General features: G+C 52.7%; 1 protein-coding gene across 2 annotated transcripts in view; it reads right to left on the bottom strand.

The window, feature by feature from the left end:
- Positions 1-25,835, bottom strand: part of hivep1 (HIVEP zinc finger 1) — a 43,143-nt gene extending 17,308 nt beyond the window's left edge. The window contains exons 1-2 of one of the 2 annotated variants that reach the window (XM_030120310.1): positions 25,745-25,835; positions 23,502-23,621 (exon numbers count right to left, since the gene is read on the bottom strand). In XM_030120310.1, the coding sequence (XP_029976170.1) occupies positions 23,502-23,541 (40 nt within the window). In that variant the 5' untranslated portion in view covers positions 23,542-23,621; positions 25,745-25,835. Of the gene's footprint in view, positions 1-3,239; positions 3,356-23,501; positions 23,622-25,744 lie in introns of those variants that run through there. The other variant, XM_030120311.1, reaches the window with a different exon arrangement.
- Positions 25,836-27,500: the final 1,665 nt, after the last annotated feature.

The raw sequence follows: 27,500 nt of genomic DNA, 5'->3' as shown, positions 1-27,500 counted from the left end.
CAGAGGGGATTCAGCGGCACGACCTGCAGATCGGCCGCCGTCTGCTAAACATCCTGCGACTCGGAGGCAACGGCGCCCGAGGAGGGAGGCGCCCGCCCGCCGCCGTTTAGGTGAAACCACGGCAGGCGAGCAGATCGGAGCTACAACTCCACTTTAACCGACGCTGTGGGCTGTCACAATGTGTCTCACACACACACACACACACACACACACACACACACACACACACACACACACACACACACACACACACACACACACACACACACACACACACACACACACACACACACACACACACACACACACACACACTTCTCACAGCCATCCTGGAATATATTGAGGATGATGAGAGGTGAAGGTTTCGCTCTGTCCGCCCAATAATTCATGATGGAGCTGCAAACAGCCAGTCAACAGATGAAATATTGATCACACCTCCCCTCCTGCGCAGAGACAAAGGCAGCGGTGTATCTGTGCAGCGCCGCTGCCCCCGCAGGAAGCTGGAGGTGGAAGAAGCAGCAGACTGGAGGCCGCTGATTATTGGGACTGCGTGGGCACCCCGTGAAAAATTGATATAACGAGGAATCTACTGGGTGGGCACAAGAAAGAGCGTGTGTGTGTGTGTGTGTGTGTGTGTGTGTGTGTGTGTGTGTGTGTGTGTGTGTGTGTGTGTAGGGTGCTATCAGTGCAGGCAGAGATGAATGTGAATGTTCCCCTCGTCCATGGAATGCAGTTTATCTTTAATCTGGTTTATCACACCTATTGAACTGATCAGTGAGAGTTTAGAAGAGACAAGAAGAAATGTTGGAGATACTCGTTCAATAATAATAACTGTTGAAGGTAAAATACATACAGCCTGAAATAATCAGTGAAATTAGACAAAACACCCACTGAGATGTTCTGCTGGTAAACAAGGTGAAATCAGCCAACCTGCAGTACCAGCTTCCACCACAGGGAGGCGTAATGAGTCGATAAGCGATGAGCGACTCCCTGCGGTGAAGCCTCTGGATTTCTGCACAGGAAGATCTTAGCTAACAAAAGGAGCCAAACTGGTGTGAAAGTGACTCAACACTGCCACCTGATGCACAGCAGAGGCATGACGCCGAATTCACCGTCAGAACCGTTACGCCACCTGAGGCCACCGACAAAAACCACCAAATTCTCCTCTTTAATCTGGACTTCCTCCCAATTTTCACTGTTCACAAATTAATTTTAACACTTGAACAAGGTCAGCATGTAACAGGAACACAAACACCATGAAGCACGTCAGGACGGAGGTCAGCCCGATCAAATGATCTTAAGATCAGCAGTAACACTTCAAGCCCTGAAAACAAAACATTCAAAGCTCTTCGGATGGTTTCTCGTACAACAAAAAGGAGAGCAGGGTTTGATTTGTATCCTTTAAACTCAACAATATAACGTCTTTGCAGATTCAGTCACTGGTTCGAGTCGGAGGAGGGTTAAAAAGTCGCAGTGATATTTCCGATCGGGTTCTCCTGCAGATCTCCTGCAGCCACTGCTCTGTGAGAATTCCCAGCCGAGCTCTGAGCAACTTTTCACTTGTGATTCCTGTCAGCGTTTGAGACTAACGCTTTCAGACGAGACGCGAAACAGTCATTGGAATTCAGCAGCCGGCTCGCCACTGTACACAAACACCCACTTCACTCCGTGCGGAGGCAAAAAGGCAAAAAAAAACAAAAAACAAAAAAACAGGAAGTAAAAACAAGCCGCCCGTCAAACTGCATCCAGTCAGCGTCTCCAGTTCCCCTCCGGCCTGTGAGGCCCTGGACACCGAAGAAACTGCAGAGACAATTCCACTTCACCCGCCCGAGCCACCGATGGCCGCCAGGTCGCCGAGCAACGCCTCGACCGTCCTCCTGGGACGCCAAGCACCTCCCACCCGTTTCAAGGTCAAAGATCTCGGCCTGAGGCCTGAAGGGTCACGTGCTGTTCAGGATCTGAGACTCTGGTATCAGTTAGAGGAACTGTGTTTGTGGAAGTTTGAATCCTGAAGTATAAACTCTGGTGGCACTAAACACGTGGGCCGAGTTCACTCGGGGATGTTTACACCGGCTGATTCTAGGTTGACCAGGTTAAGTCTGGCAACAACACAGTCCTACTCCAGTGGGCACCAGGACTGGCTCTTCGGGACGGAGGAGGTCCAGCACCACGGTAAATAAATTACTCAGCCAAAAGCCCAAAAAACATCCTGCCAACCTAACAATTCAAAACTCTTACCTGGCAATTCACTCAAATTATCTACCAACCAAACCATTTATCTTTCAGATAACCAAAATACCTACTGACCTCAGAGCCAAGCACACTTTGACAATCCCAACCACCCAGACCACATCACGAGAAACCGACTGAACTGCCCACTGACCTCTGAGCCAAGCAAACTGTCTATCGACCGAGCAACTAACCAGACTACCAACTGGCCTGAAATCCAACCAGATTTAACGAAATAACCAACCGAAATCAAACCCTGACACCAACCAATCTGCCTGCAGACCTAGTAGCCAACCAAAGTACTTACCTTCTGAATGGTACAATAAGTTATTTAATCTAACAAGAAGTATTAGTAATAAAACTAATAAATAAGATATTATGTAATATACTGCCCCCCCCCCTCCTCCCCTCCATAGAGCACCATGCGGGTTGCCAGGTTGGGAGACATTAGGTGATTTTAGACAGTCCAGGCTCGTCTGTCTCGCGGCTGGCGGCCGGTGGTCCCCGACAGCACGGTCTGAAAATGAGGAATGTTGTGCTGCTTGTTTGGCAAACTCGTGCCTAACAGCTCGGACGTTGCTCGTTGCAGAAAATATCTGCTCAGCAACCAACCAAACAATCACACAACCTACTGACCGAGGAACCACCTTGTTACCTGGCAACCAACCAAACACCCTGTCAACCGGCACCGCCAACAGCAGTTAACACCCAACCAAATGACCTGACAACCTACAAACAGTTTAATTGTAATTTACCTTGTTACGAACCAACCAACCAACCAACCAACCAACCAACCAACCAACTAGCTAACCAACCCACCAGCCATCCAGCCCACCACCCACTGTCCTGCAGGTTCCTGCTGTGGATTCACTGAGTCTTTGTTCTTTAAACGTTGAAGTGCGGTCAGATTGGAGAGTATTGACAGTCCTGTTTTTAATGACAGCATGAAGTCCAGGATGTGTGGCGGAGCGAGAAGTGAAACCTGAAGCCAGTTTAGGAGTCGGACTTACACATGAGGCTGCAGTCTGGAGTCCTGAGTCTGTCAAAGCAAAACTGAAAGCAGCGCCGCTCTCAGCACAGGAGTCAAAGGAAAGCTCTCGGCGGATCCCCGGGGCTCCGACGTGCCGCTGCCCCACTTGTTGTCGGTTGCCATTGAGTGACAGCTGGCGGCCGCTTCCTGTTTGCGCCGCCCGCCGTGGCGTCTCAGCACGTCCACGTGTTGGCAGACCTGAAAGTTTCTGCCGCACACAGAAACCACCAGTTCTCCATGTGCCGCTAAACGTCCGGCGCTCCAGCAAACACTCAGCGACTCCTTTTGTATGGGAACTGAAGGCAAGTGCACACACTCAGAGTGTGTGTGTGAGTGTGTGTGTGTGTGTGTGTGTGTGTCAACAGAGGCAGTCACAGGTCTGTTTCCGCCCTATCAGCTGTGGCGGTGCAGCGGTGCGGGGCGTAGCCTGCGGTTTCCTCAGAATAATGTGACGAGGAGGGGAATTCCTGTAAGGCCCGGGCCGAGCGGGGGGAGGGGAGGGGAGGGGGGGCTGACGTCACTGAGAACCGGCTCTGGCGCCCTCCAGGGGATCCTCCCCCCTCCCTCCTCAGAGGGGGGGAGGGACCGACGGCGGCCCGCCAGCTGCCGGTTGCCTAACAGCTCGGACGTGTTTACACCGGCTCCTTTCTCACTTCCTCCTTCAGAACTCAGACTTCTGGTTCTGTTGAAGACCAGACGGAAACTCGAAGTCCGACAGCGGAAAACTTCTCCCCAGCGTTCAGAGAGCAGTTTTGTTTTTTAATCTGCACACATTCATCACTTCTTATATTTTTAAAACCTCGTCATTCCAGCCCGGGATTCCTTGTTTTGAGCCGGCGGAGAGCAGACTGTACAGGATGTAAATATAAAGGAAAAGCTTCGTCACTGTTTCCACGTGTTAAGAAAACATTTAGCACATAAACGCCTCTTAAGATACAAACACACTGAACTTTGGCTCCCAATTTTCTCTTGAAAACCACATTCAGGAATTCTTTAAAGTTTTTTCACGAGACATTTAATGGAAGGACCTTTTTGTTTTTAGTTTCTTTAGTTTTTGTCGTCTCCGCTCACTTCCAAACGGCGGAGCTGCAGGTGAGCCCAGCTCCTCCGGCGGCTTCTGTTCAGGATGGGAGGCTGCAGGGTGTCCACTGACGGCCCGTCTCAGGGAGACAGAGCCGATCCGTTACCAGAGTCTTTAAATAAAGTCTTCCTCTGACTTTGCCTTGAAACCATCAGACCGCCGCTGCTCTGCTCAGCGGAAAGCAGAAACACCCGGCAGCAGAAAAAGAGACATCCAAGGCCGCGCGTGGGCGTCGAACCCCGGGTCTGGAAGCGGCCGTGAAAACTGCAGGGTCCTGTGAATTCTTTCTGTTTGGCGGGACAGTCGGCGTGGAGCCGCGGCGCTCTGCGAGCAGCAGGGAGGACGGACGGAGGGCCGAGGTCCGGCCCGGCGTCCGCTGCACAGCCGCTGTCTCTCTGCGCCCTGCTAGCTGCTAGCTGCTAGCTGTGGCAACGAGGAGAATCTCCCTCCGTCTGATCTCTGGACGGGCCGCTACGGGGAATTCCCCGGTTTTTACAGTTTGACCACCGAATCAGGTGAAGAAACTCAGATAAATATTTAGCGGGAACATAAACAACAGACGCTGCGACCGAGCACTTTCTGCCGAGTCACCGCCGAGCGAACAACACAAACACACCGCGAGAAGCAACAACCTCAGGATCAACAGCGAGAGCGGCGAGCAGGCCGCAAGGAGGAAAGTTAGAGGCGAAAATAAGCAGTGAGTCAGTCTGGAGACGACTCAGCACTTCAGACTGACCCGAAGACCAGAGGGAGTGTGTGTGTGTGTGTGTGTGTGTGTGTGTGTGGAGAGCAGGGGAGGACACCGGGCCTCACACACACACACACAGCTTGATGTACTGAAGTGACCGTGTTACAGAAAGCGTTCCCGCTCGGCTGTAAACATCCAGCCGCCCACTCTGACCCCGACATGCTCCGAATACCAAACTGGAACGGATCCTGAACCACGTGAGGGGGACCACGGCGAGGCCAGCAACCCCCCCACCTCCTACACCTCCTCCTGTACCTCCACCACCAAATGCAGAAAATCCATAAACATTTGACTGAATAAGAGATTAAAGTGCAAAACAACACATTTAATATATAAAAAAAATTGTGTAGAATGAAATAATTAACTGAATAAGTTGATGAGTTGAATGGAAGAGTACAGCAGAATAAATCCTAATAATGGAATAAATGACGGTGAGATGAACAGCGATTTGATGGACTAGAATAATAGAATAGAATCAGTCAGTGGATTAAAGTCAAATAGAATGAGCTCTACTGCTGCATAATGAATAAATCAATAGAAGGTAAGACAGAATAGAAAACAGTCGTTGCTGCTGCACTGGCTCTGCTGCCTGTTGGTTCACGTTGGCAAAATAGAACCAGAAACAGACTGAAAGGACGATCTAGAACCTGCTGTGATTCAGTGTTTAACGGATGCAGTTCTCGTCTGGACCAGCTGATCCGCTCCTCTGTGCTTCGTCTTAAAGGACGGAGCGCCGGTTTGTCTCCAGGGGACGGTCGGTGCTGGAGGCGTCTCTCCTCTGCCGCAGTGAAAACTTCTTCTTCTCCACTCGGAGGCTTTGACGCACTCGCAGGTCCAACCGGAGGAATCGAACGCGGCCAATGAAGTCCGGTCCAGCTGGCAGCCGGCGCTCTCGTATCCGTGGATCTAATCAGCGAGCCGCTGCCAAGCCTTCGAGGAAAAGAGAACGCCTTAATCTGATCTGGAGCTTCGGTGGCCGAACAGAGAGACGGCAGGTAGTCTGGATCTGGAGGGTCTGGATCTGGAGGGTCTGGAGGAGCTAGAGGGTGTGGAAGGTCTGGAGAGTCTGGAGGGTCTGGAGGGTCTGGAGGGTCTGGAGGACCCGGAGCACGCTCAGCTCCTGTCTCCTGGTCCGTCGACCATCTCAGAGTCTCATGAAGCTGAAATACCCTCGTTCACACGTTTCAACGATTCTAATCATTAAAACTTTGTTTTTATACAGGAAAGTTTTGACGACGACGGAGTTACCATGTTGGTCCACTAGTTGGACCGTTGTCATGGAAACGGACGCCCAAAATGCAACTGAAGTTTTGCGCTTTCACTTGACTGCAAGATTTGCAACGCCGTCTTTTATTTGTCTTTTTCTAAACCGTGAAATGATAGAAATTTCTAGCTTTGACTTGACTCGTTGCTTTCGTCTGTAGACTCGAAGTGCTTCTCCGTTTTTAGCTGGAGTCGACGTCCATCTGTCCCATGCCGCCACACCCAACGCAGTTTTCTCCGTTTTTATGCTTCCAGTCAGGACGTCTGTCTCTTTAAGAGGCAGCGAGGAAGGTTCCAGTTGAAAATCAGTGATCGCCAACACATAAAAAAAAAAAAAACAGCTCGGCGATGGAAGCTCCCTCTGCGTCCAGACGGGATGAAACGTTTCATGTCCAGAACGTCGGCGCCGAGCCGAGCCGCTCGGCGGCGGCTCGCCGGCCGGCGCCTCCTGCAGGCTCGGCAGGCGAACATCTGTTTTCATAGCTCATTTAGCACATTTGCGGCCCGGCGTAAACACGGCTGCTCATGTATGTAAACACAGAGACACGACTCTCCGCCACGGCCACAACGGACGGCCCCGTGCACGCCGCGCACGCCGCGCACGCCGCGCGTCAGCGTCAAGCCGCAAATTAACCTTTTCAGGGAGTTAAACGGCGAGAAGAGGCCAATCAGCTTCACCGGAGCGTTAAGACTGAGGACAAACTATTCAGGAGTAAAGACTGATGGAAGCGAGACGCAGGGAGGACAGGAGACAGGTACACCTGGACATGTCTCCAGTTCATCACTGGAAAAACGCCTGTGTTTTTGGACTGTGGGAGTAAAGACGAGCACCTTGCAGGATGCTCAGGAGGAACATGCAGACTCCATTCAGGAAAACCTTCAAGGCTGTAATCAACTTGCCGTTGAGGCGACAAACTGAACATTAGAGAAACGTGGAAAACGAGACCAAAGACCAGAAGACTGATGGAAGCACGGGAGGAGGATTCAGGAGGTGCAGAGGGAGGGGAGGAGGGAGGGGAGGGGAGGTGGAGGAGGATTCAGGAGGTGCAGAGGGAGGGGGGGGAGGTTGGGGGGAGGGAGGGGAGGTGGAGGAGGATTCAGGAGGTGCAGAGGGAGGGGAGGAGGGAGGGGAGGGGAGGTGGAGGAGGATTCAGGAGGTGCAGAGGGAGGGGAGGGAGGGTGGGGGAGGGAGGGGAGGTGTAGGAGGATTCAGGAGGTGCAGAGGGAGGGGAGGAGGGAGGGGAGGGGAGGTGGAGGAGGATTCAGGAGGTGCAGAGGGAGGGGAGGAGGGAGGGGAGTGGAGGTGGAGGAGGATTCAGGAGGTGCAGAGGGAGGGGAGGGAGGGGGGGGAGGGGAGGGGAGGGGAGGTGGAGGAGGATTCAGGAGGTGCAGAGGGGGGGGGGGGGGGGGGAGGTGGAGGAGGATTCAGGAGGTGCAGAGGGAGGGGAGGGAGGGGGGGGGGGGGGGGGAGGTTGTAGGAGGATTCAGGAGGTGGAGGCAGCAGGTTTGCCGACGACCTCCTGCTGTGAGCAGAGCGTCTCGGCTGGGCTCTATCTCTGGACCGGCTGTTGCGTAACGCCTGCAGCTCATCCCGGCTGCAGCGCCGGCTTCGTCCCGTCCTGCAGATCAGCGCGGAGGGGAGGAAGGGGAAGGACGGGCGGGGGTGGGCGGAGGGGTGGGGGTTTAACCCTCTGACCCACTCTGTTGTTCTTACTCACAGGACACGCTGACGGGAAAAGACTGTTTCTAAACTCTCCGGGAACTTCTGGCTGAACTCGTCTCTCTTCGCCTGAGACGAGTCTCGGCGACACAAAGTCAAGGTTCTCTTCAGACGAGACGCTTCCTTTGTCTCGTCTCCACTTGCTGGAGCTTTAAACCGGAGCGCGGACTGAAGACAGAACCGACTCGCTCCGGGTTCGGGGAGGTTCTGAACACGACCGAACTTCAGCAAACTTCAGCAACGTGACGAGAAACAGGAGCGAGACGGAAAGCGGCCGAGACGTGGTGATGGGTGGAGGAGAGGTGGAGGAGAGGTGGAGGAGAGGTGGAGGAGCGCCGGCAGTACCTGAGACGGAGTGGAGACTCTCCCGGCGCCGGCGTCGCTCCCGCAGTCAGACTCGCTCACGGGGAAACACCTGACATTCCCGACCCAGACAGACGCTCTGAGCAGCGAACGCTGAGAACCGCTGACATTCCTGCAGCTCCCGGAGAGGAGGAGGAGGAGGAGGAGGAGGAGGAGGAGGAGGAGGAGGAGGAGGAGGAGGAGGAGGAGGAGATCAGCGTCTGCGTCTCCGTCCGTCCTCTCACAGCTGTCTCTGCGCTTTCACTTCTCACTTCTGCCTGGTTTCTCCTCCGTCAGCCGAGCGACCACGCTTCTTCCTCCTCCCTCCGCCTCCCTCCTCCCTCCTTTCTCTCTCTCTCTCTCTCTCTTTTTTTTCTAATCCCTAAATCAGGGAAAGCCCTCCCTGCCTGACTTCCCCGAGCCGAGCTTCCTATTAAAAGAAAAAAAGGAAAACAAAGCAGGATGGAGGCTCTAAAAACGGCTCCGCTCCCTAATTCCTCTGTGCTTCACATCCACACCGTCAACATCAGATTAGCCGCTAACCCACTTGCGGCCGCAGCCTCCCACGGCCGCCCGGGCTATAAATACTCCGCTCTCCGTGCCGCGCATTGATCCGATCGGAGCGGGCGCTAACGAAGACGACTAATCTGGAGGTGTGTGACTGACGGGGTGAACCTGGACCGGTTTACAGCCCCGCGGCCCAGAACGCCATTCAGGTGACTTTCAGGGATTTTTACGGCGAGCAGACGTCTGACCGGACGATCGGCCGAGATACTGCTGACTCATGTTCTGAAATCCACACACAGCAGAGTTTGCATGTTCTGCCTCTCCTCCAGCCTCTTCACTTCCTGCCGAAATCGTATTTCATTCATTACTGTCAAATACGGCGGAAACATCGGGCATCAGTCTTTCCACCGATTCCAAACTTCAGGCTCCTTCTGAACCAGAAGGTCTGACGGTCTGAAAACCATGTCCGTTTCCACGGAAACGGCATGGTGTAAACAAACCCTCAGAAAAACACAAGACTTTTCCACTTTCACTTGAGACCCCCCCCCCCCACCAAAAAAAAAAAATTAATTAAAGCGTCGATAGAACTGGTCCCTCCGTTCGGCGTGTCGCGCTGAGCGCAGCAGCGTTCACGTCTCAGCCGAACCTCAGAGGGGCCGGACGCTCACAGCTCCCAGTTCCCAGAATGCACTGGAGCATAGGCGTTTTGACCCTGACCATCAGACTGGAGCGTCGACGACCGCGACGCACCTCAGAGACTCTGGTATCACGGTGCTGCGTTGACCAGAGAGACGCTAGCAGTTTCTATCCGCTTCCATTCTTTATGCTAAGCTAAGCTAATGAACCAGCGACTCAACAACACAGAAGTGAAGTTCAGTTAAATTTTATTGCAAATCAAAGGGAAATTGTCTCTTTGCAATTAAAATAGAGAGCTTAACAGTGCGTCGGTTGAATTTCTGTGCTGAAAGAGAGGATATGAGCTTTGGGTCCTGGAGGACGAGGACTGTAGAAACACGCCTGGAGGCCACGCCCACCTGGCATCGGTTCCACGACGAACCCGAAGGCAGATTTTCTGAAGTGGATCCGATGGGTTCAGATCGAAACTGCCGGACCGAAACCATCCGGGTCTAAAAATAGCTCTCCTGCAGCCGGAGCAGTGACGAGGAGGAGAGTCAGGGAACGTCGCAGAAATTCCCCCGAGACTCTGAGAGCCACGAGAGAGGCTCCGGGAGCTCAGACCCCCCCCCCCCCCCCCCCCCCCAGCACACCCCCCCTCCTCCTCCACCTCCTTCCTCCCCATGGCAACAGCAGCTAAAGAAGAGATGGACGCCGTTACGCAAGAGGCTGAAGCTTTGCCAGCAGGCTCCTCCTCCTCCTCCTCCTCTTCACACACTTCACTCTGGATCGCTGCCATCCACCCCCCCGGGCTGCGTCTCCCCCCTCCACCCTCCGGTCAGCGGCTTTCCTCTCGCTCATGGAAGAACATCCAGGTCCCGGCTGTGTTTGAGACGTTGCAGCAGAGTCAGACAGAAGATACGAACTGAGTTCAGAGACACGAACATCGTCTGCAAAAGTGTTTCCACTCAACGACTTGATCCGGTGTCATGAGGCTTTGAGGACATTTCACTGGAATCCTCATCCTTCAAAGTGCTGTTAAATGTTGTCATTTTCAGTCCTAATTCTTTATTTTTTGTGATAAAAAAAAAAAGACAAAGAAACTTGAAGAGGTGAAGAGCAGGAACAGTCGAGAACTCGTTGACGGCAGGTTCCAGTCACGAGCAGCAGGTCTGTTTGGCCCAGAGCAGACCCGGGAAAAGACCAGGCTGAGTTCTGGAGTTTAGGACTGTTTGGGTTTCACACTCGTGTCTTTATCATCCCACCAAAATATGTAAACAGCCGCCGTGTGGGAGCTCGTGGTGAGGTTACATAACTTCCACAGGAGGCTTTGTGCCGGCTAAAGGCACTCGTGGGAATACTGCGGCGGTATTTTTACCGTCTGAGAGCTCATCAGAGCTCAGAAGGTCCAGAGAACAGGATCTGCTGTCACACTCTGTTCAGCTTACCACAGCTTCCACACACCTGAAGGGGGCGCTACACCAACCTGTACACACTGCAACTCTGTCAAACTGGAATAATCCAGGAGGAAAGGCACCATATTGTCAGGGCATCACTGTAAACATGCGCGCCTGTTGTCAGGATCCCTGGCAGAGCGAGAACCGCGATAAACAAGTGTTCCAGTAGAAGCCGAGTTCAATCTGCTCTCAGGCGCAGGCCAGCTTTAAGATTCATTCTGAGAAGCAGAGGAAGTACGGCGTTACATTTACGCTCCGGTGTCGTTTCACCACGTCGCTGACGACATTCTGACTGTTTCCACTGTTCGCTGCTCTGAGTCGAACAAGAAAATGTCCTTTATTCAAGGCAAAGCAGCTTCGAAAAACAGATGAATCGATTGGTGGAACAGAAGGAAATGATTCGATCAACTCAATCACTTTCACCACCAAGAGAAAAAGCCCTGACCCTGACCCTGACCCTGTAACCCTAACCCTACAATCCTGACCCTAAACCCTAACCCACAACCCTGACCCAATCTGTCCACCTTCTTGTGACTAAAGCCAACGGTGTGAAAATACATCGCTCTGAAAGATCGGCCTGGATTCCTTGGTTTCTGTCGTGGATCTCGTCCCTTCGTTAGAGAACCAGGCTGTGAGGATCAGAACCGCAGCCTGGATTAAAAACAGACGGCAGGATTCCCTCTGAAGGAGAACCCTGGGTTCCTCCGTTCGTCGGTTTGTCTCTGGTTTCACGGTAAAGAGGCGGTTCTCCGTCTGGTCGTCTCCTCGCTCTCTTATCTCCACTCGCAGCAGAAAACACCACCGAACGAGAAACTTCCTGTGATGGCTGGAAGCTGCTGGAAGCAGGAGCTTCCTGAACGTTCCGCCACTGACGGCAGAGTGTGTGAGCTCTGGGAGGAATCAGCAGGAAGGACGACTCTAAACCAGACCGTCGGGTCATGACTGAATCCTTCCTGAATACACAGATATTATATGAGCGGACGTGAACCGGCGACGGAGCAGCTTTCAGAGTTTTCTTGAAGAGTTTAATCAATCAATCCCAGCAGAGCCGAGTTCCCATGATGCCCCAGGAGCTGCACGGTCACCGCCCCGCCCCCTTGCTGCCGGGCTGTGATTGGCCGGCGCGCAGCGGCAAGCGTCTGACCTGAAGGAACCCCCCCCCCCCCCCCGCCCCCCGATGTACCGGTGTCTCCACGTCTGCCGGTGCTGGATGAATAATGGAGGAGCTGTTAGCAGCAAAGCGCCGCATTAATACGGGATGAGCCGGTCGACCTGCTGCGACTGGACGGGCCTGGAACTGCAGCTCCCACCGCACTGAGGGGACCAGTCCAGACCAGCCTGGTCCCCCACGCCTCTTTAGATCCCCAGAGCCGCTGTGACAGATCCAGACCCAGACCCGCTGTGACAGATCCAGACCCAGACCCAGACCCAGACCCGCTGTGACAGACCCAGACCCAGACCCGCTGTGACAGACCCAGACCCGGTATTTAAGCTCACACAGGTTAAAGAACATTTTCAGGTTTAAGTGACAGAAACAGGCCGAGGGAGGATTCCTGTGTTGAGCTCCACGTTTCTCCTCAAGTTTCCAACCAATCAGCTCATTTTAACTCAGTTCACTTCCTATTTTACACAACCGACATGCACAACGTTCACCAAATAAGCTGAACTGGAGTCAGCGAGTCCGTGCGCTGAGCGCTCTGCAACAGGAAGAAACAGCAAATGACAGAAAAACTGAGCAGCTGATCTGCTCTTCTTCCTCAAGGCCGACGCACAGAAAACAAGAACAAATCAGCAAAAATAACAAGGTTCTGAAAAACTGCTGGTGGGAAATAAAAAGCATAAAACAGAATTAAATACCTGAGCCCGGTCAGCGCAGGTGGAAATTGCGGGGCAAGAGAAAGAGCACTGTTCCAGAGAGCAGAGCTCAAAAGTCATGAACATGAACGGCGTCTGTACCGCCCACAGATCCAGATGTTCTCTGTTATCGCTCCATTAGCTGAATCTTCTCAAGGGATTTAGTGAAAACTCATCCAACAGCAGCGCCACCCGGTGGACCGACATGGAAACTACACCGAGTTTCAAAACGCCGCCGTGTGAACGTCGAGCTTTTCTGAAACAGAAATGCAACAACGAATCGTTCCCACTTGAAACGTGGGACACAGGGATTGAAGCTAGGTTTGTGCTTCCCTGTGTGCCCCCCCCGCCCTGTGACCCCCCATGACCCCCAGCCTGGCAGAAGGAAGTGCACGTCTGGAAATCCAACATGACTCCGGTCCTGCGTCACAATCCGCTTCGCTCCGGTGGTTTTCCCACATTTCGACATCCTCCCTCCACTGAAGCTGTTCCCCCCCCCCCCCCCGCCCGCCCCCCCCCCCCCCCCCCCCCCCCCCCCCCCCCCCCCCCCCCCAGTCGTAGGAGGTTCCAGCCGTGGGACACAAGAACAGCACCTGCAGACCGAGACTCATGCTGCTCTGTTTCCGTGGCAACCCCGACACCGGGCTCCGCTGCCTGTGCAAACCGTTCAGCAATGCCAGCCACACACACACACACACACACACACACACACACACACACACACACACACACACACACACACAGTCACCCTTTTAAGGGTTTTCCGCTCTTTTTTTTAAATTCCAGCAAGTTTTTTTTTTCCAAATATTCTTTTACGTATTTTCATTCAGACACTTTTACACATTAATCCCCCCCCCCCCCCCCGCCCCCCCCCCGCCCCCCCCCCCCCCCCCGGGAGGTGGTGGGTTTGCCGGGCCACTCTCCTGCACTTGTCAAACTTCCTTTCCGCCCCGCTCCTCCACCACAGGGAGGAATTCTTCCAGTGTTCCGCCTCACGTCAAACCGAGTCGATCCGTCCGGCTTGACCCCCCGCCCCACCCCGCCGGGCCGGCCTCCCCCCTCACACCGGTGACCTGCAGGCTGGACGGGCGCCTGACGCTCCGTCCAGCTCCTAAGACCCCTGTGGTCCAACCTGAAGGCTCGGTTCTCTCAGTTCTTCCTCCTTTTGCAGATTTTCCCCAAACCTGCAGCTCACAGCAGAGAAAACCAGAACAAAGTGCTGGTTCTGGTCTGAGGGTCCGCTGACTCCACGACGGAGCTCAGAGCGACGGGAAGCAGAGGAAGGATGAAGAACTCACTGGTCTATGTTCATCAAGATGCTTCTGCTCTGAGTGGAGACAGAAACCCTCCGGAGGCCCGAAACTGGAACTGAAGAGGAGCTTAAAAACCCCGCTTCCTTACATGAACGGTAACCGTTGCTCGAACCAGAACACCATCCATCCATCCATCCATCCATCCGTCCATCCATCCATCCGTCCATCCATCCGTCCGTCCACCTGAACGCTCATCCACACGTATCCTCCTCCCGTTTCATTCAGCTCCGGGCTGCAGGAGGTCAGCAGGTCACACCAGGACACAGGCAAAAGGATGGTGGAGGAGAGGAAACAGCCTGAACGACGGGGCGGAGCAGCCGCCCGGGTTTCCCCTGCAGCAGACGGTCCAGATGTTACCAGGTGTGGGGGGGCGGGGCTCCTGGCCGCCCTGCAGTGCCTCATTTCCTCCTCCTCCTCCTCCTCCTCCCAGCAGGCTCAGAGCAGGGCCATAAAAATTCCTCCACCCTGTGTCGGCTGAAAGTGAAAGCTGCGAACACACACTCCCCTGGACCGCCCGGCCCGTCTGTTGTAGCTACCGTTGCTAAAACGGCCGGAGGCCCCGCCCCCTGTGGAGAGAGGTTCCCTCAGTGCCACCGGCTCTCCGTCTTCTGAACGAACCCACCGAAAAAAACATTGGTTTGGCTGCAGGGCAGCACAGGGTCAACGCTGCAGCCATCTACCCATCTACCCATCTACCCATCTACCCATCTACCCATCTACCCATCTACCCAGCCTCCCAGCCACTGTTTCAGCTATTCTGAGTTAACAGACTGACACACCACACACACACACACACACACACACACACACACACACACACACACACACAGACACACACACACTAGGTGCTGTATACAGGAACATCTGTTAATGATGCTTTGATTTCTTCAGTCTGTATAAGTTTATTTAGCTCTACTTAAAGGTTTGTGTTATACACACACACAAACACACAAACACGCACACACATATATAGAGAGAGAGACAGAGACAAACAGATAGAGATGAAGAGAGAGAGTTGTTTTTCTTCTGTTATTACTACAGTATACATATCTGTCCGTCTTAAACGTATATCTTAATACTCTCTTTGTATCTGCTAATGTATATCTTTATATCTGTTATTTATTTCATTATATCTGTCTTACATCTTTATGTAAATTATATTTAATTTATATCTGTCAGCTTATATCTATTACTTAATTATATCTGTCTTAAATTTGTACTTAAATTATATTTAATTTATTTTTAATATTTAGTTGTGTCGGTCAGTTTATATCTGTTATTTCATATTTATCCTACTTTTACATACAAATTGTATTTAACTTCTTCTTGTATGGTTGAGCTTTGCATTTTTGTACTTTTCTTTCTACGTTTTTTGCTGCTGCAACCCTGCAATTCCCCCATGCGGGACAAATAAAGGACTTTCAATTCGATTCAACTTTATAACATTTTAACACTTTAATTGATTATATATATATATATATATATATATATATATATATATATATATATATATATATATATATATATATGTATACACATTTATAATTTTAGTGTAAAGAATTTGTATATTCAGTGAGTAAACGTGTTTGTGTTATTTTCGTGGGTTCATGGCGTCTGTTCTGCACGTCAGGGTTGTTTCAGGGTTTAATCAGTTGGTTTCTACGTGTTAATCCCGGGGCTTCTGCAGGTGATGTGAGGGCAGCAGGATCTTCTTTTGAACCGTCCAGGTTTGTTGTTCGTCCCTCACACCGTCTGTTCCGTTCCGTCCAAACAGAAGACGTCACGGCGCCTCGTCTGGAGCGTTCCCCGGGTGGGAGGTTCCCCTCCTGAACGCCGTGTTCTCCACCGGGCGAGGACTTTCCACATTCCCACAGGACGAGTCATCAGCGGCTCGCCGCGGCGTCGGCCCGGAGTCACGCTCCACATCAAAACAAGTCCAGACGGAGAACATGAAGAACGCCGGGCCTGCACCGAGCTCCAGCAGCACGGTTCAGAGAAGCTTATAGAGCATCTTCCTCTTCCAGATGCTAATGCTAATGCTAACACTGTAACGACAGTCAGACTACTGATTTTCCACATTCACTAACTGGAAACTTTCATTAATTACTAGTTCTACTGCCAGTTAAGTCCACTAACTGTGATTATTTAGTAATTTTCATTGATTTGGAGAAAACTGATCTTAATTTAATGGCTTAAACCCAAAATACACAAAACGGAGGACACAGCTCTGAGCTCAGACACACTCAGGTCTCACACCGGGTAGCGAGAGACTCGGGTCTGTGTGGACAGTTAACCAGTCAGCTGAACATTAGCTAGAGGCTGATGTGGAGGCAGGAGGCGCAGCAGGAGGCGAGGCGGAGAAAACACGAAGCTGAATCAACAGAAACTTTGCATCCTCATCAAAAACTGTGAAACCTCCACGCATATTAAAAATATTAAGACTTTGGGGTTTTATTCTTTATGAGTTTATCTGGAAATGACAAATGTCAAGAAATAAAAAGGCATTTTTCTTGTTTTTAACAGTTATCAAAACTTTTCAAAGTGATTTTTGCAACGCTGATGCACTGATGCATTAAAAAATGATGTTTTCCATTCCATTTGTCCTATAAACCACCGAAAACCGAAAACACTGGTAGACGATGTTATTGTTGAAACACCGGTGCTGTTTCTCTCGACGCTGATCTACAGCCGCCTAAAGCTTCAGACGTCTGTCATGATCCTGAGAATCCAGTCCAGCGTTTTGTTTAGCGTCATATTCTGATGAACTCGTGCAGCTTAATCATCTACACTTCATAAAGAAGCAGCGTTCCCTTCAGGGACATTCAGGAAAACTCAGCTTCCTCCTCTGAGCTCTGGTCTGGATCACAGCAGGGTGCCGCGATCCTCCCGAGGCGGGAACCTGATGGGCAGGTAGGTCTGAACGGCCGATGGGTCGCAGCTGAAAGCAGCTCACTTCCTGTCCGGTTCTCTCAAAGGTAAAACTGAATCCTGATGCCGCTGTGAAAGAGGCCGTAAACCTCTGAAGAGTCGGTGACCTCGGAGCGCTTGGTGCTGACAGGTGACCGGGGGGGTGGCGGGGGGGGCGGCGGCGGCGGGGGGGGGGATGGGGGGGGGGGGGGGGACGGGGACGGGCGGAGTTCCTCTCTTCCTGCACTGCTTCCCACAAACTGCGTCACAAAACGACCAAAACGTCCAACCTGCCGCCGCAGCAGGAGGACCGAGTCCCACCAAGTCCCACCAAGTCCCACCGAGTCCCACCGAGTCCCACCGAGTCCCACCGAGTCCCACCAAGTGCCACCAAGTGCCACCAAGTCCCACCGAGTCCCACCGAGTCCCACCAAGTGCCACCGAGTCCCACCAAGTCCCACCGAGTCCCACCGAGTCCCACCAAGTCCCACCAAGTCCCACCGAGTCCCACCGAGTCCCACCAAGTGCCACCAAGTGCCACCAAGTCCCACCGAGTCCCACCGAGTCCCACCAAGTGCCACCGAGTCCCACCAAGTCCCACCGAGTCCCACCGAGTCCCACCAAGTCCCACCAAGTCCCACCGAGTCCCACCGAGTCCCACCGAGTCCCACCAAGTGCCACCAAGTGCCACCAAGTCCCACCGAGTCCCACCGAGTCCCACCAAGTGCCACCGAGTCCCACCAAGTCCCACCGAGTCCCACCGAGTCCCACCAAGTCCCACCAAGTCCCACCGAGTCCCACCGAGTCCCACCAAGTGCCACCGAGTCCCACCAAGTCCCACCGAGTCCCACCGAGTCCCACCAAGTCCCACCAAGTCCCACCGAGTCCCACCGAGTCCCACCGAGTCCCACCGAGTCCCACCGAGTCCCACCGTGTCCCACCGAGTCCCACCGAGTCCCACCGAGTGCCACCGAGTGCCACCGAGTCCCACCGAGTCCCACCGAGTCCCACCGCAGGCTGAGCGAGTTTCAGCTTCAGGCACCGGGAGCGAGAGAACCAGAGCATTCAATGACCCCCAAAACACCCAATGACCCCCAGAGAACCCAATGACCCTAAAAACACCCAAAGACCCACAGAACAACGAAAACCCCCAAAATACCCAAAGACCCCCAGAGCACCCAATGACCCCCAGGATCGTGCCAGGCCACTGAGGGGCGCTGCTGCGCAGAACGGAGCGTTTCGGTGGGGCTGGATCTCGGTCGCCGTGGGGACGGAAACCCAAAACGCCACCGGCAGGTTCGGTCGGTGTGAGCGCAGCGTGAAGCCTCCCGGCTGCTGCTTTCAGCGTGTCGTCCGTCCAGAAACGACAGAGCGAAGCCTCCAGTTTGACCCCCTGCTGAGCGGAGCGGCGTTCTTCCCAAACCCAACGAGGAGCCGCCGCAGGACGGCGCTTCATGAAGTCAGAAGCAAAGAGGAAGATGTTCGGGATAAATGCTGCCTGCCGGCGTCTGGAGTCTGTTCAGCTGAACGGTGAATGACTTCCTCTTTGTTCGGGCGGCGGCCGCTGCCTCCTCGGAGGCCCGGGGTTTCTGAACGCCCGGTCACGAGGTCCGAGGAGTTTCCAGGAAGAACCCGTCTCCACAGCGAGCATGTGACGCTCCGCCGGCCGCACGGCTTCCTGTCTGACGGAGGAAACGCTCCCAACTGGGTCAAAAGGCAAAAAAAACCCCGAGTCACGGTCCTCCGGCAGGAAGCGGGGACTTCACCACAGCCGACCGAGGGAAGTCAAGCTGAGTTCAGGCGGCGCCGGACCGAGACGAGAGAAGCCGAGGCGCTTCAGACACCGAGGGTGAACCGAACGCCTCGCCAAAGACAGAAGAAATGATCGACAGGACACACAAAAACCCACATCGCGCAAAAAACACCTTAAATGACACAACTTCTGCTTTAAAGAAGGGAAATGGCTTCAAATGTAAACCAAACGACCAAATCAGTCTCGACAACAACCAACAGATGTCAAGAAGCAGAAAACGTGACAGAAACATGTCCCTTCACGCCGCAAAACCGCCTCGAAAAGACACAAAGTGCATTCAAAATGCCTTAAAGGCAAACTGATATAGCAGAGAGATTCACAAATCAGCCTTAAAATCACTCAGAAATACTGTGATTACAACATTTACCCAACAACATCAGTTCAAGGCTGAATTTCAAACCACATCTTATCTCCGTCCACATCAAAACAACCAAACAAGCAGGAGAACAAAACTGACTTCCAGGAGACAGAAAAGCCTCCAGAAGACTGGAAACCGTCTTAATCAGCCTCAAATAGAGACGAATAACTGAGATAAGACATTAAAGAGCTGGAAAGAGAAAAATTAACAGACAAAAAACCGCTTTAAGAAAACTTTAAAGAAACAAAAATTAACAAGACAATAAAACATTTGGGCAAAACTTCAAAATTAAGTCAATTCATTTTATTTGACACAAAAAAAGATCAAAGTAGAAAGAAAATATCTGAAGAAAAGAACCAAGAAAGGCCAAAATGAGAAAAAAATGAGAGAAAAGACCTGAGAGAGAAAAAACCTCAAACTCTTTAAGAACAATGGACGGAGAACGAGCTCAGAGACAAAACAAACTAAAAATATGTTAAAGAGAGGAAGTGACCTCCGAGAGCCGAACGCATCCGAAAGAAACACAATCTGCAAAACACAAGAGAAAGTGTCTAAAAAGTCTCCACAAAATGCAAAAATATCCGTTAACAAAACCCAAAACAAGGCCAAATCAGCTGAAAGAGACACAAAATGATTTTCAGACACAAAAAAACATAAAAATGAGAACACAAAAGAGAAAAGTCGCTTAAAATACATAAGAAAACTGAAGACACACAAAAAGCAGTAAAACAGACACAAAAAACCAAAAGACACAAAACCACCTCAGAAAAACAGAACCACAGCAAACAGACACGAAACCACCACAAGCAGAAACTAGACCACCTCGAAAAGACACAACATCAACACAAAAAGACACAAAATCAACACAAAAAGACACAAAATCAACACAAAAAGACACAACATCGTCCCAGACACTAAACCACCTTTAATAATAAGTCCGTCAAAAAAGTCAAAACACAAAACCACCACAAATAGACACAACAGCGCCCCAAAAACACACTAAACCAACCACCATAAAGTCAGTAACACACACACACACACACACACACACGTTTGTCCTTCTGCAGTTGTGAGGACATCCACTGACAGGATGCATTTCCTCGGCCCAACCAGAACCTTAACCGTCCAAAATAAAGGCCTGAGCCTGACCCGGACCCGTTCCGCTGCATCTTTGTTCCTCATTTTAACAGTTCTGCTCCTATTTTCAAGTATTTCTTGTTTCAGTTTTGAAATTTCAGCTGTTTCAAGTGTTTTTCCTCCTTTTAAACAGTTTTGCATGCTTTTTTTCCCAACCATATTCATGTTCTTCTTTTAGAAATTCTAGACTTGTCATGTTTTCTTAAGACGTTCCATCACTTTTTACCCCACCTCTTGTTGTTTTGCTGTTTGGTCACAATTTTACTTGAACCTTCATTTGAGTCCCTTTTGACCCGAGAGTGATGAATCCGTTTCAGCAGTACTGTGGTCTGTAACTATAATGAAAATAAGTTTAAAGTTCATTCATGCTTCCTATGGTGAAGGTAAGGTAAGGCTTCATGGAGCTGCTACAGAGCTGAAGAGCCACAGGTTGAACACCCCTGCTCCAGACCTGCAGAGACGTTTCTCAGAATGACTGACGCCGTTCGCGGCTCAGGAAGCTCCGGCTGATAGACGGAGCGGCGGGTGGGGGGGGGGGGGGGGGGGGGGGGGGGGGGGGGGGCGGCCGGGCTGCTGGAGGCTCTGACGCTCACCACTTCACACCCAGCATGAACGCTGCACATTAGTCGATCTGTGAACCGCGAACGTCTGTCGACGCGGAAATCTGTCAACTCGCGACTTAACAGGGAAACGGCGCCAGCCAATGGGAGGCAGCGGCCGGCGGCTCCAGGACGCTGCAGGAGCCTTCTGCCGGCCTCCACCCGCTCCACCCGCCTCCACCAGCTCCACCAGCTCCACCAGCCTCCACCCGCCTCCACCTGCCTCCACCCGCTCCACCCGCTAAACCAGCCTCCACCCGCCTCCACCCGCTCCACCAGCCTCCACCCGCCTCCACCAGCCTCCACCCGCCTCCACCAGCCTCCACCAGCCTCCACCCGCTAAACCAGCCTCCACCAGCCTCCACCCGCTCCACCCGCCTCCACCAGCCTCCACCCGCCTCCACCAGCCTCCACCCGCTCCACCAGCTCCACCCGCCTCCACCCGCTAAACCAGCCTCCACCAGCCTCCACCAGCCTCCACCAGCCTCCACCAGCCTCCACCCGCCTCCACCCGCCTCCACCCGCTCCGGACGCCTTACTGTTAACGCCTCCATGGATGTATCCGTTGATCCAGATCAGATCAGGCCAGCCGGAGCCGCCAAGGAAACCATGAACCAGGTTTTGTTTCCACTCAGGAACTTATTTTAATTTTTTTTTTTTTTTTTTACTACACTTATGTAGTGCTTTTACACTGCATTGACAGAGCCCAAAGTGCTTTACACTGCATTATCACATTCACCCATTCACACACACATTCACACACCAGTGGAACTGAAGAAGAGGCACGAGTCCCTCAGTGGACCAGAACTGAGCAGGTCTGAGCAGGACTCAGGACTAGAGCATCGGTTCTCCTCTTGGTGTTCTCAAGAGCTCCAGGATTCAAGGACTACTAACACTGCAGCAGGACCAGGACCAGGACCAGGGTCCAGGACCACAGCCAGGACCAGGACCAGGGTCCAGGACCACAGCCAGGACCAGGACCAGGGTCCAGGACCACAGCCAGGACCAGGACCAGGGTCTGGACTACATGTCTTCTCTCACAGGTGCTCAAAGGTTTACTGTTTAAACGACGTTTTAATCGTACTGTTTGAGTTTTCGGTTCAGAAGGTTTTTCGTTCACACGACGACGTTTTGGAGAAAAGATGTTTGTTTCCATGGAAACAGCAGAAACCCTGAAAACCTCGTGGTCAGCATGGCGTCTGTTTTCTTATCGTGGTTCTTCTGAGCATGTGCAGAACGAATGTTTACCGCTTTCAGAGCCGAGCAGTTTGCATGAATCTGGTAAATTTAAACAAAAAAAAAAAAAAAGAAACTAAGAATTTTGGGAAACTCGGGGTCGTAGCGTTCCAGTTGATCGCAGGTTGGAAAACGACATCGACACCAGATGAATATCTGACACTTCCTCCTCCTGAGCAGGAATTCTGAAAACATGAGATTCCACTTTATTTACAAGCCTCACGTCCACACCCAGCTCCAGCTCCGCTGCAAACTGGGAATTCTGACTTTAAAATGGGAATTCCAACCAAAAACTGGGAATTCCAACCTTTAAAAGTTCCTTAGAACTTCCACTCTTCAAAGTTTCAAACACACCTGGTGACTACTAGAATGTTTTACCGTTTCCTGTGAATCTGAGGGGATTTCCCGGGAAAACCAGCGAGTAACGTTCCAGCTGACCACAACATTGGAAGTTGGAAAACGATACGGACGCTTCCCAAGAACAAGAAAGACGTTCTCAAAACCATTCAGTCCCATTTCAGTGACAGTCACGCCTCCTAAACACTTTCCTCAGGAAAAACCTGGAATTCGCACCTAAAGGAGAAAGAAAGGACTTTAAAGCGTGGTGGCGTGTTCGGCTCATTTCAGAAAGTCAACCTCTCCTCAGGTTTTATCTCCACTTCAGACGAGGAGGAAAGACTTTTTCTCAGAACAAACTGGGAATTCCCACTTCAGGAGGCGTGAACTTCTGGAACGTCTGCACAGCCAGATGAAACACGCTGGTGTTTGACGTTTGGAGGTCGACTGGAATTCGCCGCTGCTGGACGGCGTCCTCTGAACTCCAAATAACAGAACTTCTGGGAAAAAAAGCAAGTCGTAGCATTCCGGTTGATCGAACTGAAAACTGTTCCTGTTTTCCTGCTTTAACTCCGTCCAGCTGGAAAAAAACCAACATCTCAGCGTCCGACAGCCGAACTCCCCACACGCAGGAAACGAGCTTCCCACAACGAACCGGGAATTCCCACCCGGGAATAACAGACCCGGGAACGGCCCGGCGACGCCGGTGGTCAACCCAGACGATGGCAGTCAGGGTGTGCTCACATAAAAGGGGCGGAGTTCACATAAAAGGGGCGGAGTCTGTAGCATCTGACCAATCCGACGCCCGGCAGAGCGGCGTCCGTCACCGCGGAGGATTCAAACAGCGTCAGGACCAAAGCAGCACGGCAACCAAACCCAGGAGGCAGCACTTCCTGTCCACAGCGAGACGGATCCCGGGCCGACCCGGGGACACGGCGGCGGGGAACAGAACTCACCCTTTAGGTTCTTGGGGTTGTTCTGCTTGGTGCGCGGCATCGTTCCGCCTCAGTTCACAGGTGCATGGTGGGAAAGCAGGAGGTTATCACTGGTTACTCCTGAGCTGCAGCCTGGTGCATCTACAGAGGAAACACACACACACACACACACACACGTCTATAGAGTGTGTATTGTACTTCTGAGGCGGCTCGACGTGGTGAATGAGGCTCTGTGCGGCGCCGGCAGCTGCCTGCGAGGACAGAGCGGCGGATTGACTCCGGTTCCTCCAACAGGTGCCCCGTCGGCTCGTCGCCTCTGGACGGGCGCTGCTGCGAGTCCGAACCGCCGGCGCCGCCGTGGGGGGAGGAGGAGGAGGAGGAGGAGGAGGAGGAGGAGGACGTCTCCTCCATATCAATAAAAGCTCCGCAGCGCCGCTCGCCGCTCGCCGCTCTGACTAAACATCACAAACAAGCGGCTCCTCTGTGCCGCACGGCGCCGCAAACCGCCGCGAATCTGAAAGGTGCAACATGTATAATTCAGAGGCGAGGAGCCGCGGCGGCCGCTTCGGAACGCAGCTCACGTCCCCCAGAGCCTCGTCCTCACTGGACGCTACAGCAGGACCGTCCCGAGAGACGGGACAGGCCGGGGTGACGAACCACAGCTTGGCCTCCCGCAGGAGACAGACGAGACGCCTCGAACCCGAGACAGCGGCTTCACACGGCCCATGAGCAAGGCACCGGCTGAGGACTGATGGACTCTCGAGTCAGACGAACAGAAAGGAACCGAGAGTCCAGGCTGGTCCTGGTGAGACCGAAGAGTCCAGGCTGTCCTGAAAGAAGGACCGAGGGACGACAACGGGACCGAAACCAGGAAGGCCGCGTTTCCACGACGACGTTTTGGAGTCAAAATTCAAATCCCTGGTTGAGTTTCGGGGGTTCGTTTCCACGGTAACGGAGCCACTGAAAACACAACTCGTTTAAAAAGTGGAACTTTCTGGAGCGCCGACGTGAAAACGACGTTTTCAACGTTTCGGTGTCGTCACGTTCAAACCGAGAAGGCGAAACTTTCCTGGCAGGAAAACGGCGGTTTTCGGCGGGAGCGAGGTGTAAATCCGATCCTGACTGACTGGACGCTCCGGCGAAACCGTCCTGACCAGATGCGGACGTCGTCGTGGCAACGGGCGGCCAGAGGTGGGAGGGTGGTGCCGTCCCTGGAACAGCCGAGCCGGGCCATCAGGTACCTGCCGTCCCAGAGTCCCCGCTCGCCGCCGCTCACAGGAAGCATCTCCTCAGTCTGCAGCTCAGACCTGCCCTGCATCACATCCAGGCTCATCCCCGAGCCCCCCTCCTGCCCCCCCCCCCCCCCCCCCCCCCCCCCAGCCGCAGCCTTTGTTCCCCCACACCTCCTCTCCATCATTACATAACTCTTACTACAACCGGAGGAGCTTCGTCTCCGACATGTGGCTCTACAGCAATGACATCACCTCCCCGCGCGTCTGCGGCACCAAAACACGCGCGCATGTACTCCCGCATGCATGCATGCATGCATGCGTGCGTGCGTGCGTGCGAGCATCCTCACCTGGCTTCGGTGCGGGGCAGAGGAGACGTGCACGGATATCCGAGGAAACACCCCTAAACGCACCGACACCCGCACCGCGTCCCCGCGCACACACACCTGAGGATCGGCCGCAGGCGTTACGTAAAGCCACGCACGGCCACGCGCCGAGCCGCAGTCATCACACGCGTCTGCACGCAGTGAAGTCAGCAAAAACAATGCGTGAGAATTGCGTCTTTTTTGCTGTTTTTCTTTTTCTTTTTTTACGCCTGTTGCAGCACGTGAACGCCCCGCACGGAGAGGGCGGGGCCAGGGAAAACCCCCTCACCGCGTCTCCCCGCAGCGGCGGCGGCTCCGGCGGGACACTTCACGGCGTCTGCACCGCGCAGCCTGCACGTCCGGCGGATCCACGCATGCCCCGCACGAGGAGCGCGTGAAAAAAACAAAAAAAACAAAGAGGAGCGGGGGGCGCTGCTGCAGGGTCCAAACACAACACTGCGCCACCAGACACACGCCCCCCTCCTGCAAACTCCACGCGGAAAGTTCCGGCTGCAGCCGCGCGGAGGGAAAACATGTCCGAGCCCCCCCTCCCCTCCCCTCCCCTCCTCCCGGCTGCAGCGGCCGAGCTCGACCCGCCGCGGCAGCGGGGCCGCGTGCCGCAGCGGGAGGGGGGCAGGGGGGGCCAGCGGGCGGCCGGGCGGGTACTCACAGGTGCGGGCTGCGCCGGTGTCACTGCTGAAACACACCGCGGAGCTCGCGCGGCGTCCGGCGGCTCCAGCTTCACCTTCTCGCTCACTTTCTATTGCAGGAAACAGACAGGCCCTCTGACGTCAGCGGGGGTCCCGTCTCCGCCTCCCGGCCCGGGCAGCCGGGGGGGATCCCGACGGACGCGGCCTCTGCAGCGGCACTGCGAAGCGCCACCGCTCCCTGCGAGCGGCGCTGCTCGGGATCCCCCCTGCCGGGGCCCCTCCCTGCCGCTCTGACGGTTTTCCCGGAGGTTCCTTGTTGTCAGGTCACGTTGTGCCCCTCCGCCACCACAGGCCGGGCTTCCCCGCACACAGGCCGCAGCACGAGCCGCAGCACGGCCCGGGCGGAGCGGTCCGGCTCCGCCACGTCCCGCTCCGGCCGGAGCCCTGACGGCAGCTCCACTGCCGACAAATAGGTCCTGAAGTCTGAAGTCTGAGTGGAGAAGGAGAGGAAAACTTTTAGAGGAACTTAAAATCAACTTCAGCTTTTAGGAGTTTTAATTCTTTTACTGTTAAAAATCACACTTTAACTGCAGAAGTTTTCTTCATTTTTGATAAAAATAAGTTTGAAAACCAAATAATAAAAAAAATCTAAAACATATATTCCAATAACATTTAGCTTTTATACATGTGTTTTAGGCATATTAAAAAAAAGTTTCCCAAGCAGTCAAAAAATAAAAAAATATTTGGATACAGATTGAAAAATCATTTAAATATTAGTATTTTTGTTTTTTTATATGCAATTTCATCAAGTGAAAATTAATTAAACAATTAATTGATTAAAATCAAGTCTTTTTTAATAGGCGAATTGATTTCAAAGTACATTACATGTTGTTTCATACAATAAAGTAAAAGTGGCATTAGCGACAATAAAGCTAGCAGAAAAAGCCAGTTATTCTAGCTGGTGTATTTGGCAGTAGAAGGAACTGAGAGGAGGAATCAGGCTCTGATCAGCTGTCGTCTTCAGGATGTTAGCCACAGCGGCGCTAGCCGCTAATGCTAGTAGACTTAGCAGAGATGAAAATGTTGTGTATTAGCCGTGTGTAGCAGTAAGAAAAGCAGTTACACTGAAATAAGGTTTAAGTTTCGATGACGGAACCTTTTTCAAGTAGCAGCTCATTTGATTTATCTTTATTGACTCTCGTAGCTACAATGATAGCAGCTATTGCACAACAGCTTTTGACCTAATTCTCAAATTGCCCTTCTTGTTAATAATTTTTCACCAGTATTGATCAAAGTTTTGTCATATTTTCCTCTGATTTGTTAAGAAATAAGAAGAAAATATGAATCTCAGAGAGCTAATCTGCTAGCTTTGGTGCTTCTGGAGCTCAGCTAGTTAGCTGTATTACTAAAATAACTGCAAAACGTAAAAACCAACTTACCTGTTGAAAATGTGTAAAGCATTACTTTCAGCAGGTGTTGGCATTAAGAGAGATTTATTCAGCTTACAGAATGTGTGTGGCTGATTTATTTTGTGAGTCAGACATGTTTTTGAAGTTTGAGGATTGCGTCCTGCAGGTTTGCAGGATCTGAACCGTCTTCAGGTTTTCTGCCCGAGACGGGTCGAAAGCTGCCGATCTGTGAATAGCTGAGCGGTGAGAAACCTCGAGTGGAGTCACACTCATCTGCATGTGTTTCCTCAGCTTCAACTCACATTTTCCACAGCAGAGCGGCTGAGCGCTGGTGAGACGAAAGCTGCCAGCAGGGAGGGAAACTTCT

Source organism: Salarias fasciatus, chromosome 22 (assembly GCF_902148845.1).
Source record: "Salarias fasciatus chromosome 22, fSalaFa1.1, whole genome shotgun sequence".
Lineage (NCBI taxonomy): Eukaryota > Metazoa > Chordata > Actinopteri > Blenniiformes > Blenniidae > Salarias > Salarias fasciatus.
The sequence above is the reverse complement of the archived record's forward strand: the minus strand, read 5'-3'. Positions and strand labels throughout refer to the sequence as shown.